This window comes from Erinaceus europaeus, chromosome 2 (assembly GCF_950295315.1).
Source record: "Erinaceus europaeus chromosome 2, mEriEur2.1, whole genome shotgun sequence".
Taxonomy (NCBI): domain Eukaryota; kingdom Metazoa; phylum Chordata; class Mammalia; order Eulipotyphla; family Erinaceidae; genus Erinaceus; species Erinaceus europaeus.
This window is the reverse complement of record NC_080163.1, coordinates 62022644-62040443: the sequence shown is the minus strand read 5'-3', so window position 1 is coordinate 62040443 and position 17800 is coordinate 62022644. Positions and strand designations below refer to the sequence as shown.

The following is a 17800-nucleotide window of genomic DNA, read 5'->3' as shown; positions in this document are numbered from 1 at the left end:
CAATGACCCTGGGTCCATGCTCCCAGAGGGCTAGAGAATGGGAAGGCTATCATGGGAGGGGGTGGGTTATGGGGATTGGGTGGTGGGAATTGTGTGGAGTTGTACCCCTCCTACCTTATGCTTTTGTTCACTAATCCTTTCTTAAATAAAAAATTTAAAAAAAAAAAAAAAAGAAAAAGGGCAGAGGGTAGATAGTATAATGGTTATGCAATCAGACTCTCATGCCTGAGGCTTCAAAGTCCCAGGTTCAAGCCCCTGCACCACCATAAGCCAGAGCTGAGTGCACTGGTAAACAAAAAAACAAACAAAAAATTGCTTAAAGAAAGAAAAAGAAGAAAATAAATAAATTAAAAAAAGAAAGAAACAGAGCCAGACCACCTTCAGAAGAAAGGCAGTGAGGTTTAGAGGGGGGGAAATGTCAGAGAAAGAGATGAGGACTTGAACCATCTAGATCTGTCATTTCACCTCCAGGGACTTCAATCTGCGTATCTTCAAAAGGACAGAACTGACCAGTGGGAGCTGGGTCAACAGACAGAGTTCATATTTTGCATATGTGAGATCCTTGTATGGGTTCAATCCACTGCATTGCATGTGACAAAGTGATGCTCTGGTGTGTCTCTTTCCCATAAAAATAAAAAATTAAAAAAAAAACTGATCAAATACTCTTGTGGGCTGGGAAGTGGTACATCAACTGAAGGGAAGGACTTAACAAGTCTGAAGTTCCGAGTTCAAGTCCTACAATTGCATGTGCCAGAATGAAGTGCTAGTTCTTTACACAGAATAAATTGCTATTATATTATATTGTATTATATTGTATTATATTATATTATATTATATTATTATATTTTTATCAGAGCACTGCACAGTTCTGGCTTATGATTGAACCTGGAACTTTGGAGCCTTGGGCATAGAAGTCTTTTGTATAACCATTATGCTGTCTTCCTGCCTTAAACATTTAAAAATGCATAAGCACATCTTTTTAAAAATAGGAGAATTGGGGGCTGGGTGAGAGTGGATCTAGTTAAGTGAACACATTGCCATGTGCAGGGATCCAGGTTTGAGCCCCTGCTCCCCATGTGCAGGGGGGACGCTTCATGAGTCATAAAGCAGGTCTGCAAATGTCTTTCTTCTCTCTCCTTCACTATCTTCCCCATCTCTCTCAATTTCTAGCTGTCCTATCTAACAAAAATAGAAAGGAAAAAATTTAGAAAGGAAAAAAAATGGCCACTGGGGAGCAGTGGGCTCATAGTGCTGGCACAGAGGCCCAGTGATAACTTTGGTGGCAAAAGAAAATTAGGAGAATTGTTCCATTTCCCAACTTCCTCTTATTTCACAATTCTGAAAACAAAACAATGTAGCATCTCAGCAATCAACTAAGGTGCACATGAAGAGATGCTAAAAAAAAAAAAAAAAGCTGATAAGATTCATACCAAACTGTTGATAGTTATTTTGAAAAGTGAAGCGGAGCTAGGAAGCTTACAGAAGATTTTATTTCTGTATGGCATGAATTTTTTAAACCACTACAACTTATTAGTTTTGTTAATAAAGTAGAAATCACCAAGTGACTGAAAGCAAGGCATGGTTATCAGAAATGACAAATGAGTTTATATCCAAGAATTCACATACAAAAGTGAATTAGTATTTCAAGTCCTAGCACTGGACACAGCACATAGTTCCATAAGAGTCTGCAGAGTTCAATGTACTTTTATGCAACCTAACACATAGAGAATAATCTTTTCTTTTTCATAGATTTTCAGGATGGAAAAATATAGCTTCTTGTCCTATAATAAATTTACAGTAGCAGAGCTGGGGAGATAGCATAATGGTCATACAAAAAAGTTTCATGCTTGAGGCTCTGAAGTCCCAGGTTTAATCCCCACTACCACCATAAGCCAGAGTTGAGCAGTGCGCTAGTCTCTATCTACCCATCTACCTATCTATTTTTCTCATTAAAAAAACAAAAAAAAAAGTACTCTTTCCCTGAAACACACTCCAAATCATTCCTGATGATACTAGACTCATTTCCTAGTGCCTAGGATCCTAGGACTGTCCCTGTGGTTGTTACAAGTGGGTATCTTTATGTAACTGAAATGGTTTAATAAGTCAGGCTTTACCACAGAGCAAGGGAAACAAAGTTAGTCCTGCTTACAGGCTCTGCTATATAGTCTCTAGCCCAGCTGTGAGTCTTCCTAACCTCACTCATCAGCACCTCTCTGTTCACTACACAGGGTGACATGAGCATTCTGAGCAGAAGCTCAAACCTGGAGAAGGGACTGGGAAACTGGAAATTTCATGAATCTGGGGCCTTTGATTATTAGACACTGGGTATCACTCTGACTCAAGCCTCTTGAATTTTCAACTGGAAACTGGTTAACAGGTTATTCTAATTAGCAAGATGAACACTAAATAGCTTATTCCTATTGGTATATGAATGTAAGTTACCTATTTAATGATAATGCAGGGAGTGGGAGGTTTCCAGGTGTTTTTTTGTTTGTTTGTTTGTTTTTAAGGACTGAAGTGTTGGTATGCTTCTAGTTCTGCTTCTGGGATCCCTTCTGTTACATTGCTTCACGTTGTGGTCTATTTGCATGGTCATTCTGTTACATTGGTTTGGTCTCACTCCCCCTGCCTCTCCGGGAGATTTTGGTTTAGTCCTTGCCTTTTCACACTTCTTGCTTCTCCCTGCCCCCTATCCTACATACTTCCTTGGCTGCCACGGGAGGAGAGAGAGGGAAGAGCCCATTGTGTTGTGATTAGGTTGTTGGACTGCTTGCCCGCTCGTGAATAAAGATTAAATTCCGTTCTCTGCTCAGCCGTGTGTCCCTGGTCTCTGTCTCCCGCCCGCGAAGCTAGCCCGGCATACTGGCGTCCCGAACTTTGACGATACTGAAGAGATAGCACAGTGGTGATGTAACAGGTTTTAATATCTGAGATCCAAAGGTCCCTGGTTCAATCTTTGGCACCACCGTAAGCTAGAATTGATCAGTGCTATGGTCAGAAATAAAAAATATTCTGGGTCTAGTAAGGGACTCACTCAGTTTGCACATTCACCTTCCCACATGCAAGGACCTGGGTTTGAACCCTGGGTCATCACATGGGAGCATCTGCAAGGGAGAAGTTTCATAAGTTGTAGTGCAGTGCTGCCATATCTCACCTCCTCTCCCTCCCTAAACTTTACTTTCCTCTCTCTCCTCTCTCTCTAGTTCTGTCTCTTACCCTCTATCTAGAGGAAAGAAAAAGAGAAAATGTCTGATGCTGTGAGTAGTGGAGTGATGATGTAGGCACCAAGGCCCAGGGATAGTTCTGGTGGGAAAAAAAAAAAAGTTTAATCTGGGCTAAGCATTTGGATCAACCTGCCAATTTCCATGTTGAGTAGAGAAGAAATTACAGAAGCCAGAACTCCCACTTCTGCACCCCATAAAAATTTTTGGTCCATACTCCAGAGGGATAAAAAATAGGGGTGGCTGGGTGGTAGCACACTGGTTTAAGTATACACAGTACAAAGTGCAAGGATCCTGGTTTGATCCCCTGGCTCCCCACCTGCAGGTGTTATCACTTCACAAAGAAGTGAAGCTTCTCTGCAGGTGTTTATCTTTCTCTCTCCCTCTCTATCTTCCCCTCCTCTCTCAATTTCTCTCTGCCTTATTAAAAAAAATGGAAAAAAATGGCAGCAGGGGTAGTGGATTCATAGTGCAAGCACTGAACCTCAGCGATAACCCTGGAAGCAACAACAATAACAACAACAGCAACAATTAATAGGGAAATTTCCAATGGAGGGGATGGGACACAGAACTCTGGTGGTGGGAAATGCATGGAAATACATCTCTCTTATCCCACAATTTTGTCTGTCATTATTAAATCACTAGTTAAAATATGGGATAAATGTTTGACCAGGTTCCTTCTTTTTCACTAAAACTTTATCAAGTACAGACAAGAACTACAGGAAAAATTATGGCACCCCTCATATGTCTTTCTCACATGGGGGCTGCAACAGTACATTCCTTCCCCTTCATCATTATTCCAGAATTACAGCAAAGCATCAAGCTTTAAGAAGACTTAATAGTCATCATAAACAGTCATAAAACAATCACACCAGGGAGACTTTCTATGTGAGTTTGGGAGTGCAGGTAGAATTAGGGGCTGTGCAGCCAAATACCATTCCCCCTCCCCCCACCACCAGGGTTATCACTGGGACTTCCCCCTCCCATGCCATTAGTATGTCTGTTCACAGGTTCCAATAAAAGATGGCAGAGAAAAGAAACAGGCCCTGTACCTCAGTGATCTAGAAGTCACCTCCTTGGCATGCTTGGCTGTTATCCTCACCCTTTTTCTTTTCATTTTCCCCAACCTCAAAGAATTCCTTATCAGCCTCAACCTTCACCACCCCTGCCTTTCCCCTGTCCAGTGCTTCTCAGTACAATTCTCCTGCCCAATCCTCTAGTCAACTCCTACTCGCCCTTCAAAGTCTTTCTCTGACTCATCAGCTAGTCAGCTTCTCCGCCCAGACTGAAAGCAAAGCAAGAGCACTGGGGCTTACTCACTTCAGGGAGCCAGCCCATGCATTAGGGCTACATGAAAAACATTTCTTGAATGAATGAATACATGAATGGAAATAACCTCTGGGCTCCTGCTGGGTGGTAGTGAAGATGCAGAATCTGTGACCTATTTACAAGCTAAACTTCTGGCTTTTGCTGGGTTCTTTGTGGGCAGAGAGGATAAAGGCAAGGCACTAAGGTCATTTCAAATAAGTGCTCAGTGTGTATTTGTGGAATAAATGTATCAGCTGAGAAATTGCAGGTGGATCTTCGTCGTCCTCTCTCACCATATCCAAAGAAGATATTGGAGAAGCAACCTCTATATCTTCCCTTTGTTAGCAGTTAAGTGAAAGGACTGAATGCGGTAAGCTCCCCTATGTAAGGAGATTCTATAAATTGGAAATGTGACCAATATCACAAGCACAAGGGCCCAGGATGCAACAGATCCTGGAAAGATTATTCTGTCACAGAAGCTATTGGCCCAGACAATCTATTTTCCCTTTATACTTCAAGATAAGCAAGCTAGCAGAATTGCCCAGGCATATGTGGATCATGTGTGGAGAAGGTTAGGGGCCACTGATGGAGCCAGCATGGCCTCACAGGCTGGCAGTGACTGCATCTCAGTATTGAGAAGCAGTTATGTGTTTGAGGTTGTTCAGATGGCTGAACTTCTGAGCACTGCAGCAAGTACTGCAACTTGACAAATGGAGCTGGAGCCACTTGTCAGCCACTATGCAGCCCTGATTCTGAGAATGACTATTTCATAAGGCTTTTTTTTTTTTTTTTAAGTAGCAGTGTTGGGGCTTGGTAGTAGTGCACCTGGTTGAGTGCACATGTTATCATGTGCAATGATCCTAGTTCAAGGCCCTGACCCCCACCTGTGGTGAGAAGCTTTATCAATGGTGAATCAGTGCTGCAAACCTCTCTCTCTCTCTCCCCTTCTCCCTCTCTCACTCTCCTTCTTTCCTTCTCCCTCTCCCTCTCTCCCTCTCTCCCTCTCCCTCTTTCCCTCTCCCTCTCCCTTTCCCTCTCTGTCTCTCTCTCCTTCTTTCTCACCCCCTCCCCTTTCAATTCCTCTCTATCTCCATCTAAATAAATAAATAACATTTTTTTTAAGTGACAGGGCTGGGCATGACAGTGGCTCATTCGGTAGAATGTACATGTCACCATGTGCAAGGACCAGGGTTCAGGCCTCTGGTCCCCATCTGCATGGGGAAAGCTTCACAAATTGTAGAGCAGTGCTTAGGTGTCTTTTTCTGTCTTTCTGTATCTCTCTCTGTCTCTCACCCTCTACCGAAAATAAAAAAGGAATGAAACAGATGTCAGGAATGGTGGAGCCATGCAGGCCCCAAGCTCCAGTGATAATCCTGGTAGCAAATAAGTAAATAAACAAACAAAAAAAATTTAAAGAGGCAGTGTTCAGACTGAGTTCCTATAGGGACTTAGACAGCAAACACATAAGTTTCAATTGTCAGTGCTTACACCAAACTGAAGATCTATCAGTAGGATTTGTGAGCACCTACTGTATGTGGGGCATGGTCCTAATAAGGAAAACCAAACAAAAAAAAAATTCCTTAGCCTGTAAGGGAATGAAAAGAAGAGATGCACAACACACAACTGGTCAGGTAGTCTTGACTGCTGCAGGGAAAATTGAACCAGGCTCAGAATATGGGGGGTGGTGGGGGTGGGGGCGGGGAGAGGAGGCTCTTTGAACCCCTTACCTCAAAGTCAGCACTGTAGACAAGCTCCCTGTGGCATCAAAGCTCCCCCTGGGTTCTTGAGTAACTTCCCTCCCCATCAGGAAGGCCATGGGAGCTGATGTTTGTGATTCTTATGAGAACAGAGCAGAACACTGAACAGCAAGGCTTTGGCCCCGGAATTACAGCTCATGGTGCCTAGCAGAACAGTCAGGTCGACCTGACAGTTCGAGGAATTCATGAAGCTCTCACTGCTCTCCTTCCCTTTCCTTTTCCCTTTGTCTGACCCACAAATGTATACAGTTGATTCTTTCTGCTCTGAAAGAAAGTCTTTTTCTTTTTTAAATTTTAATAGATTCCACAATAAAAGTTTTCTTGTTGTTGTTGTTGTTGTTATTGCTTTTTGCATTGGCACAGCAATCTAGCATTCATCCTGGAAATAGAACATCTGAAGTGGGGGTGAGTCTGTACATGATTACAGGTACTGACTGTCTGTAATAAGATACATCTAGCAGGGTGTGTGGGGAACAGTAGTCATAGGCTCGCCCTTGGGGTAGCATCTATGTCTGCTAGGTAATACAAGTAGCATCATCATCACCAAACAACAGGGCAGGATGTGATGGAGTAGTAAGGGAGGGATGATTGGGCTTGCCCTATAGTTCACCTGGAAGGATGCCAGTTGTGTCATGCATGTGACCCAAGTTTGAGCCTGGTCCCCACTGAACTGGAGGAAACTTCCATGCTAAGGTGTTTCTCCCTCTCCTTCTGTCTCTCTCTCTATCTGAAAATGTTGGGAGTTGGGTGGTAGTGCAGCAGATTAAGCGCACGTGGCGGCACAAAGTGCAAGGACTGGCATAAAGATCCCAGTTCAAGCCCCGGCTCCCCATCTGCAGGGAAGTCGCTTCAGAGGCAGTGAAGCAGGTCTGCAGGTGTCTGTCTTTCTCTCCCTGTCTCTGTCTTCTCCTCCTCTCTCCATTTCTCTCTGTCCTATCCAGCAACGATGACATCAATAACAACAACTACTACAACAATAAACCAACAAAGGCAACAAAAAGGAATAAATAAATAAATACCTTTTTAAAAAAATGTCAGCTTAGAGTAATAAATTCTGGGTGGAAAAAAGAGGAGCAAATGAAAGAGAGAGAAAATTAGGGGGCTAGGAAGGCCATGGTGTCCCTAGTAGAGTGTGAACATTACGCTCCAGGCCTTGGGTTCAAGTCTCTGATCCCCACCTATGGGTATGTGTGGGCAAGCCTCACAAACAGTGAAACAGTGCTGCAGGTGTCTCTTTCTCCATCTCTATTTTCTTTCCTCCTCAAGTTCTCTCTGTCTCTGTCAGAAAGAAAAAGAAAGGGTGGGGGAATGGTCACTGGGAGTGGTGACTTCATCATGTAGGCACTGAGCCCCAGCAATAACCCTGGTGGCAAAAATTAATTAATTAATTAATTAATTAATATAAAAAGTATATATATAAAAAAGAAGGAAGAAGTATGTGAAAAAACAGGTTACTTCAAGCTCTATGGATCATGAATGCCTTTGAAACAGCAACTGAGTTAAAACTTGAATCAATCATCTAGCATCATATACATGTACTTGCAGTCGTGACAATAATGACATGGCACCGACTTGAGTAAGGGAATCCTAGCTCGTTTGACCCTGTGTCTGAGACCCCCATAGCCAGAACAAAACATTGCCCCTCAGTTATTTAGAGGTACCACTAGGATCTATCTGGCTCACAAACTTGGCCTTCTGATCAGACTTCCTGCTTTCTCCTATGCCTCATACGGCAGGACTAGGTTTCTTTCCTATTGTTTCATCAAATTGTATAACTTCCTTTCAAGGTTTCTAATGTAGTCTTAATGTAGTACGTTTCTAATGTAGTTTCTAATGTAGTCTGGTTTACACACCCATGTGTGTGATTATTTGATGAGTACCTCTTATGAACTATGAATGGCAGTTCAGAGGGGATGTAGGTTCTTTTTATTTTTAAATATTATTTTATATGTTCATTTATTGCATGAAGATAGAGAGAAACTGAGATAGAAGGGGGCGCATGTAGAGAAGAGGAGAGAAGGCAAGAGAGAAACCTGCAATACCGTTTCACAGCTCCTGATGCTTCTCTCCTGCAGGAGGGATCAGCAGCTTGAACCTGAGTTCTTATGTATTGAACTGTGGATGCCGCCACCTAACTCCTCCCTCCCTCCCTCTTTCCCCCTTTCTTTAGTTCTTGCCAAGGGACAGAGAGAAACTAAAGACACCTGTAGCACTGCTCCATTGTTTGTGAAGCTTCCTCATTGCAGACAGGGATCAGGGGCTTGAACTCAGGTCCTTATGCATGGTAACATGTGCACTTTACCAGTTGGCCACCATCTGGCCCTATTTTCTTTGACCCTCAGATCCCTACAGCCCCGTAGTCCATATACCTATGGAGTATGCTGACTACATGGGTCTAAATTTTGGATGAGGCTTGAATATACTAATCAGGCATGCATGTAAAGATCTTGGTATATGTCTGTGTGTGTCCTTATGAGGGAATAGCATTCTTGACTACAAATAATTTAATGACGATAATTAAAATGGGGGAAAAAACCCACACACATTCTATGCAATGAAGAAACTGCCCTGAATATTCAGATGACTCTTATGTAAGCCAAGAGTTCCTTTTTCAGTCTACTTAGAGTAATTACTTCCTATTATGGCAAGCAGCACATAGTCTTTCCACTAAACATACTATTTGAAACTGTGCTATTTATATAAGGATCAGCATTTGCTGTGTGACTGCTCTCACTGTTCACTGGCTCAGAAGATTCCAGTAAAAGCATATTCTCAAGCCATCACCCCCAGGACAACAGCCTGTTTTCCTCTCCCCAAAACACATTTGTGTGTTTCAAAGAGAAGAAAGTGCAAGTCCCATTATGAGGCCAACCGGGGAAAACATGACAAAGCAGTTGTCCGGATGAGGGCGCTAATGTGTTTAATGAGGGCTGGCGCTCAGCTCCCAGAGTCCTTCCTGCTTCCCACTCGCCACACAGAGCAAAAACCGTGCCAGCTGTTCAAACCAGAGTGAGGCTCGGGCAACTCCTGCTGCAGCACCTTGTCTCCCCGGTTGTCATGGCACAAGGCAGGGCTGACAAGGTTCAAGATCTGGGGAGTGGAGGTGATGGAGCCTCGGGGCAAAACCAGCAGTGAGGGGCTTTGCACTAGGTGAATTCCCCTCCCACCCACATGCATTCCCTCAGTTGTCTTTATTTTTATTATTCAATAGGACAGAGAGAAAAGGAAAGGAGGAAGGGAGGGATAGAGAGAGAGAGAGACATCTGCAGCCCCATTTCACTACTCATGAAGCCTCCTTCCTACATGTGGGAGCCAGGGGCTCAGCTAGGTGTGCCACTGACTGGCCCCATCTGATTTTGGTTCTCTCAGTCAGGGCTCTCAGGGATAAAAGTGGCCCATCACTGGCACCAAAATAAGGGGAAACGGTGTCTGTAATGTGTACTCAGAGCCAGGCAGACATCTCACCATGTAGGGCATGTGCCTTGCCATGCACAGGGCCCAGGTTTGAGCCCTGGTACCACACGGGAGGTGTCATGGCATCTGAGAGAGCTCTTGATGCTATGGTGTTTCTGCTTCTGTTTTTCTCTGTCTCCCCCACTTTCTATATCTCTTCACCTGAAGAAAAAGGCCACTGAAAGAGGTGAAACTGAATAGGTGTGAAGCCTCTTTTCTTTGTTGAATATCTTTTGTGTGTAAGAAAGAAAAAGGGAGGAAGGAAGAGAGAAAGGGAGAGAGAGAAGAAGAGAGGGAGGGTGGGTAAACAATGGTTGGGTGTGTGTTGTCTCCCAAGAAGTGTTCTGAATAGAGCCAGCAGTGGGCTGAACCATTATACCTCAGACATCACCAACAGATCAGTCAGGACCAAGCCCTTTCCCTGGATGTCATCAAAATCTTTCCATGTCACACAGAAAAATAAGCCCTGGTTCAAGGCTTAGGACAAACATTCAATTGTCCCCATTTCTGCTTGCTGGATTTCTCCCAAAGGCTGCCATCTGAATATTTGGGGATAGGGGCCAGAGGGCTCTGAGATCTTAGGAATTCTCCCTAAGAAACCCAATTTCAGAGAAGCATTTGCCTGAATTTCTGAAGCCTCAGCCAAAGGAGCCTGCAGCTCTCAGAGAAGGCATAGAAACAGGCCTTTCTGGAGTTGGGCGATAGCACAACAGGTTAAACGCAGGTGGTACAATGCACAAGGAGTGGTGTAAAGATCCCAATTCGAGCCCCTGGCTCCCCACCTGCAGAGGAGTCACTTCACAGGTGGTGAAGCAGGTCTGCAGGTGTCTATCTTTCTCTCCCCCTCTCTGACTTCCCCTCCTCTCTCCATTTCTCTCTGTCCTATCCAACAACGACGACATCAATAACTACAACAAGCACAACAAAAGAGAATAAATAAATTAATTTAAAAAAGAAAGAAACAGGCTTTTCACTCACGGGAACTGGGGAGGAGTAATTTCTGACTTATTTGTTTATCTATTTATTTACTATCGGGTAGAGACAGAGATAAATTGAGAGAGGAGGGGAGATAGAGAAGGAGAGAGACAGAGAGAAAACGGCAGCACTGCTTACCTCCTGCAGGTGGGAGCCAGGCGCTTGAATCTGGGTCCTTGTGTACTGTAGTGTGTGCGCTTAACCAGGCGCATCACCACGTGGCTCCACAATTTCTGATGTTAAAAAGGACCCCAGCAGGGGAGCGGAATAGTACTTGGATAGTGTACTGCTTTGCCATTTGCACAACCCAGGTTCAGGGGCCAGCCCTCACCACACTGAAAGAAGCTTCCATGCATGCTATGATCTCTTTCACACACACCTCTGTCTCCCTCTCTCCCTCTCCCTTTCTTCCTCCCCTTCTCTCTCTCTTCTTCTCTCTGCCTCCCAGTCTCTACCTAAAGGGAAAAGCTCTGGGGGCTGAGTCTCTTTCCTAAGCTTCTTTGTCCCTTGGAGGGTTCATTCTGCCTTTCCACACAGGGGGGAAAAAAAGCCAAAAAACAAAAAACACACAGCTCCTGGCGGCAATCTGCCATCCAAAGGTCAATCTTCAGCCCCGTACATTTTCTGAGGGCAGCAGATGTCTTATGGCATCTGGTTATGTGTGCATGGATACATTTGGGTGTAAGAGGGAGCGAGGAAGGTTTGTTCATGTTGGCATGTTGGTTTGTTCATGTTGGCATGCCCAAGGGCAGTTCACTGAAGGTCACTGCCATGGGCTTCAGCTTTATACCACACATCTACCTCTGCTTCTGGCATACACCTCCCCACTCTGTTCCTTTTGTCTTTTAATTGTGCATTTACACTTCAGAAGACACCCCCTCCGGGGGCCCTCACACACTTCGAATTCAAATGGGATCTTGGCCCTAGGAGACAGCAAGTGAAAATTTGCGTCTTAAATCAGGTAGGGAGGGCGAGGAAAATAGGATGGGTTGTCAGTGAGAACAGAGACATATTGCTGGTGGGAAAGTTAGTCTGTGTTCTGGGAAGCTGCCCCGGCCACCTTGTCAAAGCCAACCAAGTCCACTACAACATGGGTAAACCTTGAGGTTATTTTGTGAAGTGAAATAGGTCACAAAAGGCTGAACTGCCTCTGATTCCACTTATATGGGGCACCCAGAACAGTCACATTTATAGACACAAAAACAGTAGAATAACGACGGCATAGGGCATAGGCTGGTGGGGGGAAGTGGAAGTGGGGAGTTGTCTGTTGAATGGGTGCGAGTTTCAGTCTTGCAGGATGAATAATGTTGAGAGGGTGGTAGTGAATGGTGACAGGGATTGTACCACAATATATTTTATTTGTTTTATTTCACTTATGGCACATAGGGCCTTGGCACCTTCAAGATCCCCCTGTTCCTAGGCTGACTTTGTCAGTGCTCTTATTTCAGATAGAGGAGAGAGAGAGAAAGAGAGAGAGAGAGAGAGAGAGAGAGAGACTAGAAACCATAACAACACCCCACCATCCAAGGAACTTCCTGCAGTGCCATGCTGCTCCCACATGATTCCAGAGCTTGAACCCATGACCTTGTGCACAGTTAAGGTGACTACTGCACTGGGTGAGCCATCTCCCATTGTGAATGCACTCAGTGCACTAAACTGGACACTAAAAATGACCAGGATGGCAAATTCTGTGTGTATCCCACTATAGTTAAGAACATTTTGTTTTGCTAGTTAAGATGATTTTTAAAAAAATATATTTATTTTTACATAAATATTTTAGATATTTAAAACAGAGAGGAAATTGAGAGGGAAGGGAAGATAGAGAGGGAGAGAGCAGGGAGAGAGCAAGAATGAATGAGCAAGAGACCTGTAGCACCCTCTCACTGTTTATGAAGTTTCCCACCAGCAGGTGGGGACAGGGGGCTTGAACAAAGGTCTTTATGCATGGTCACGTGTACACTCAACAGGATGTACCACTGCCTGGTCCTAAGATAATCTTGTTTGTTTGTTTTTTAAGTTACAGTTGGTAAATTTATTCATAATTAGAAACTGAGTAAGTATGTGTATCTGAACAATTTAGTTTATTGAGGAAAAGAAGTGAAACAAAGGTCCTGTGGCTGGGAGATATAGTACAGCAGGTAAGGTGCAGGATTTGCATGAGTGATGACTTGGGCTTTTATTCCCAGAACCACATAGGTTGCAGCAGCACTTGGCTCTCTCTCTTTCATAAAATAAATAAGTTTTTTTTTAATTTTTTTACTATATTTATTGGATAGAGAGACAACCAGAAGTTGATAGGGTAGGGGATGATAAAAAGGGAGAGAGACAGAGAGACACCTGCAGCCCTGCTCCACCACTTGCAAAGCTTTCCCCCTGCAGGTGGGGATTGGGAGCTCAAACCCAGGTCCTTATGCATGTAACTTGTGATCAGCCAGGTGAGACACCACCTGGCCTCTATAAACAAGTTTTTTTCCCCCCCAGAGTCAGGGCTTCAAGCACATGCAATTTCACTGCTCTCAGGTTTCTTTTTCTCAGTTAGAGAAACAGAGAGAGGCACCTACCATGGCACCAAAGTTTCCCCTGATGCCACAATGCTCCCATATGGTGCCAGGATTCCAATCTGGGCAAACTATTGGCAAGGTGTGTGCACTACCCAGTGAGCTAAAAGAATTGTCCCACTTGTGAGCCCAAACCATAACCTTGTTCTCTGCTTCTCTTTTCAGTCAATCCCTAAGTCTTTATCGCCAAAGCATATTTTTTCCCCTGAGCATAGTAGGTCTCCTTACCAACCCTACTCCAAACCCTAAGCCCCATATTGTTCCTCCACCTGAACCAGATGCTGTCCCCCTCACCAGTCCTGACAGAGTCCCTTTTCAACCCAGGAGAGAGCTCACAAATGCTTCTGGCAGACAAAGGCAGATTGAATGCCATGACCAACACAACAACTTTCAAAGGTCCTTCCTCCTGCTCATGTTCAAAGGCCACACATTCAAAGTCCACAGCAGGGACCAATGCAGCTTCTAAGGGATGAGGCAATGGGAGCAATGCCAGGCCCGCCCATACTGATCTGCAAAGGCCCTTCTCCACGGGTCTCTGGACTTCATCAGGGGTGCAAACACTGAGCCCTGGGGGATTTCTGAGGCCACTGAGTTGGATTAATAGAGGCCATTGAAAGTTCTCAGAAAAAGGCAACAGGCAAGAGCCCTGGGTGCCCAACCCCAGACTGCTTACCTGGTTGCAGGTGTTAATGTCTACCCCATTCCTCAGGTGATCCAAAGCTTTGTCCAAATTCCCAGATCTTGCTGCCCGAAGAAAGCTGGTAGCAGCATCGGCCTGTGAGAAGAAAGGAACAGTAGGTTCTGAGTGTACTCCATACCGCAGCCACCTCACTGCCCGCCTCAGACCCAGGGGTCACACAGTCACAGCGGCAGCCCATCATGGCAGCCAGGTGCCCCACAGGTACCCAGGTGAAGCATAAGCCTGAGGGACACACTGGCTGCACCACTTTTAGCCCACATTCTGAGGTTGCTTTCCAGCCTGGTCCCCCATCTGTTCATTATAAGCAACTGTTTGAGGTTGAGACACCAAAGGGAACAGTCTGTAAGGAGGACCTCATTCCAGGGATGTGTGTGGCGAGTGGTGGGCTGGGGGAAGCCTCAACATAACCTGTAGGGGGGTCTTGCTGCTTCCATGTTTCCAAAGACTCCCACTCCCCCCCTTTTTTTTGTTTATAGAGGCAAAAAGAAATTCAGAAGGAAAGAGCTATAGTGAGGAAGAGATACAGAGGCACCTGCAGGTCTGCTTTACCACTCGTGAAGCTTCTCCCCTAGAGGTGGGGACCTGGGGCCTAATCCCAGGTCCTTGCACGTAGTAGTGTGTGCGTACAGTTGGGTGTGCCACCACCAGGTCTCAGGACTCCCATTCTTGCTGAAAAGTCTCTATCCTAGGGCTCTGGCCCCAGGGCATCCCAGACCTGGGCACCACAGGAAACATACACATGCTTTGCTGCTGTTGCATAGTTCTGTGTTTTAAATACACAGTGCATAGAGCCTTCTATGTACTAAAAACCATTTCAACACTTTGCATACAGAGGTGATTTAAAAAAAAAACCCAAGAGGCAAGTACTAAGGAGGCCCTGTTTTGCAGATGTGGTCACCACAGTAGTCTGCTGAAGTGAACTAGGCAGAGTCACAAGGCAGCTGAAAGGCACAGTCAGGACTCAAGATGCAGGTGGTATGGCTCTGACTTATGATTCTCCCTTCTCCCCAAGTCCTCTCTTCTGAACATGGGGATTCCATCACAGGAGACCTCACCAATCCATGCATGCTCTTGGTGGGGTGGGGGTGGGGAAGACAACACCACCCTCAGTGGTTGTTTAGTCACCTATGAACACATGTTTATTTGCCTCAGAGATAAATGACACAGAGTGGAGGGGGACGGGGTACAATAAAATTAAGTATAGGCATGCAGACAAGGGCAGGGAAGAGAACACAGCAGTGAAGCAGGGTATGTTGGCAGTTCCCCTAATCTGGTGATAGCAGTGAAGATATTAGGCCCTTGCTAAGGAACTAATACTAATGTTCATTTATTAGACAGCATATATATTGGCACAGGTGTTGAATGGGTGCATGTTCGGGTTGAGCTTAATAGGTAGAGTTGTCACATGATAGACCGTGTGCAAAGCCACCGTGTGACCATGTGTGGCCCCATTCTCCTCCAGATCTTAGTACTCTGCCCAACTCCTCCATCTCCTTTCTTCTTGCTTCATCCTTAGAGAACGCACCATAGTGTCCCTTGCCCCCCACTCCAAGAGATATCTGCTCTCTAATCTCTAGTACTAGTGAATGTTACCTCATTTGGAAAAAAAAATGACAATGTAATCAAGGTATGGGTTTTCTGATGAGGTCATCTTCTGTTACCTAGGTTGGATCTAAGTCAAATGACAAGTGTCCTTACAAAAAAGACAGAAGGGGCACAGATGGCGACATATCAAGTCAAGCACACACATTACCATGCACAAGGGCCAAGATTCAAGCCCTTCATCCCCACCTACGGGGTGGAAGCTTCATGAACAGTGAAGTAGCGCTACCGGACTCTGTGTTTTTCTCCATCTCCATCTCCATCTCCATCTCCATCTCCATCTCCATCTCCATCTCCATCACCCTCTATCTGTCCCCCTCACCCCTCTCTCTGTCCTATCAAATAACAAGAAGATGAAAAGGGAAAAATGGTTACCAGGAGCAGCACTGTGCCCCAGCAATAACCCTGGTGGCAATTAAAAAAAAAAAGACAGAAGAATCCAGTAAGATAGCTTACCTGGATAGTGTACCTGCTTTGTCCCACACGACCCAGGTTCGAGCCTATCCCCACTACAGTGGAGAAACTTTAGTGCTGTGGTGAAGCTTCTTGTATCTGTATCTCCCTGACCCCCACCGCCATAGCTGGAAATGTCACCTTGAAGTGATGATGTCCCAGAAACAACACAAAAGACAGAAGATGAACAGGCACACACACAGATGGGAGAAAGAACTATGTATGAAAATAGAGACTGGGATGAGAGTGGAGAGGCCACTAGTCAATGATGCCAGCAACCAGCAGAAGCTGGAAGATTTTCCCTAAGGGTCTGTTGCACATATGGGAAGGGGCTGCAAGGCTCTGCAAACACCTCTCAGGCTTCTGGCCTTCAGATCGAGAGAATAAATTTGTGCTGTTCTAAATCTTGGAGTCTGCAGTAATTATTTTAAAATATATTTTTATTTATTTACTACTGGGTAGAGACAGAGAGAAACTGAGTGGCAAGGGGAGACAGAGAGACACCTGCAGTACTACTTCACCACTCATGAAGCTTTCCGCCTGTAGGTAGGTGCCAGGGACTTGAAAGTGGGTCCTTGTGTACTGTTATGTGTGTCCTTAACCAGATGTGCTAACACCTGGCTCTGTCTTCAGTAACTTGTTACAGTAACTATAGATGGGTTAATACACAAGCTAATAAGGACCATCCTGCTCAGCTCTGGCTTACGGTGGTATGGGGGACTGAACCTGGGACCTCAGAAACTCAGGCATGAGAATCTGTTTACATAACCAATATGCTACCTATATTCCAAGCCTCTCTAGCTAATAATCTCAAACAACAGTCTGCAAGTCACCCCTTTGTTTTGCCAAATGAAGAGTTAATCCTTGAAGGGAAAAAAGTGTCCTTAGTGACACAATCATTCACCTGTGTGGTGAACCCCACTCCACTCTGGTTACTGATCTTCCTAGAACCCTGACATCCCAGCAGCCTGCTCTAGGCCCTGCTGCCAACTCCAGACCCCACATAGGGCTTTTGTTTTTATGTAAACCCAAACCCAGATTCTGCATCTGCCTCTTTATAGACATGAACAATTGACTCTCACTGTGCCCAAGATGGTAGCAGGGTCTCTTCCTCTCACATTCCCTATCCCCCTACTCTGTCTGCCCCATGACCCTGATCATTTCTGGACCCTGGTCTGCCTACTTCTTGATTAATTTCAATCTCACTTACTATCAATGTCTACTTAGCTTCTACTCCTTGGATATTCAATAGTAAACTGTTTTTTAAATTTAGGAATAAGGTACTTGATTTTAAAATGCATCTTTCATGAAAGAAAACTACTGAATGGTTTTATTCATATGTGGAATCTAGAGAACTGATATGCTTGGGGGAAAAACAGAAGTGAGCAAACTGTTTCTAACCATTATCAAGACACTAATTAAAATGTGAAAAAAAAAAAAAAAACAACTAGTTCAAACTTCAAGTCCTGAGTTAGATCCCTGGCATCACATGTGCCAGAGTGATGCTCTGGTTCACTCTTTCCTCCTCCCCTCTTTTTCCTCTCTCATAGATAAATAAATCTTAAAAAAAAATAATTAGAGTCCCAGAGAAATTGTACTAGAAATACAGTTTCTCAGAGAAAGGTCTATTTATACTGCTGATTCAGAAAGTCTGTCTGGATTCACCTATTAGGAAAAATACTACATAATTTTCTAAGAAAAACACTGTAGCAAGATCTCTCCCACCTTCCCCACCCACTCAAACTATCTTTGGCAGCGCAAGCATAAAAGTCA

General features: G+C 44.6%; 1 protein-coding gene across 11 annotated transcripts in view; it reads right to left on the bottom strand.

The window, feature by feature from the left end:
* The window catches only part of ANK1 (ankyrin 1), a 329883-nt gene that overhangs the window by 121514 nt on the left and 190569 nt on the right, over positions 1–17800 (bottom strand). For all 11 annotated transcript variants that reach the window (XM_060181879.1, XM_060181902.1, XM_060181866.1 and 8 more), the window contains exon 2: positions 13946–14047. In XM_060181879.1, the coding sequence (XP_060037862.1) occupies positions 13946–14047 (102 nt within the window). The remainder of the gene's footprint in view (positions 1–13945; positions 14048–17800) is intronic.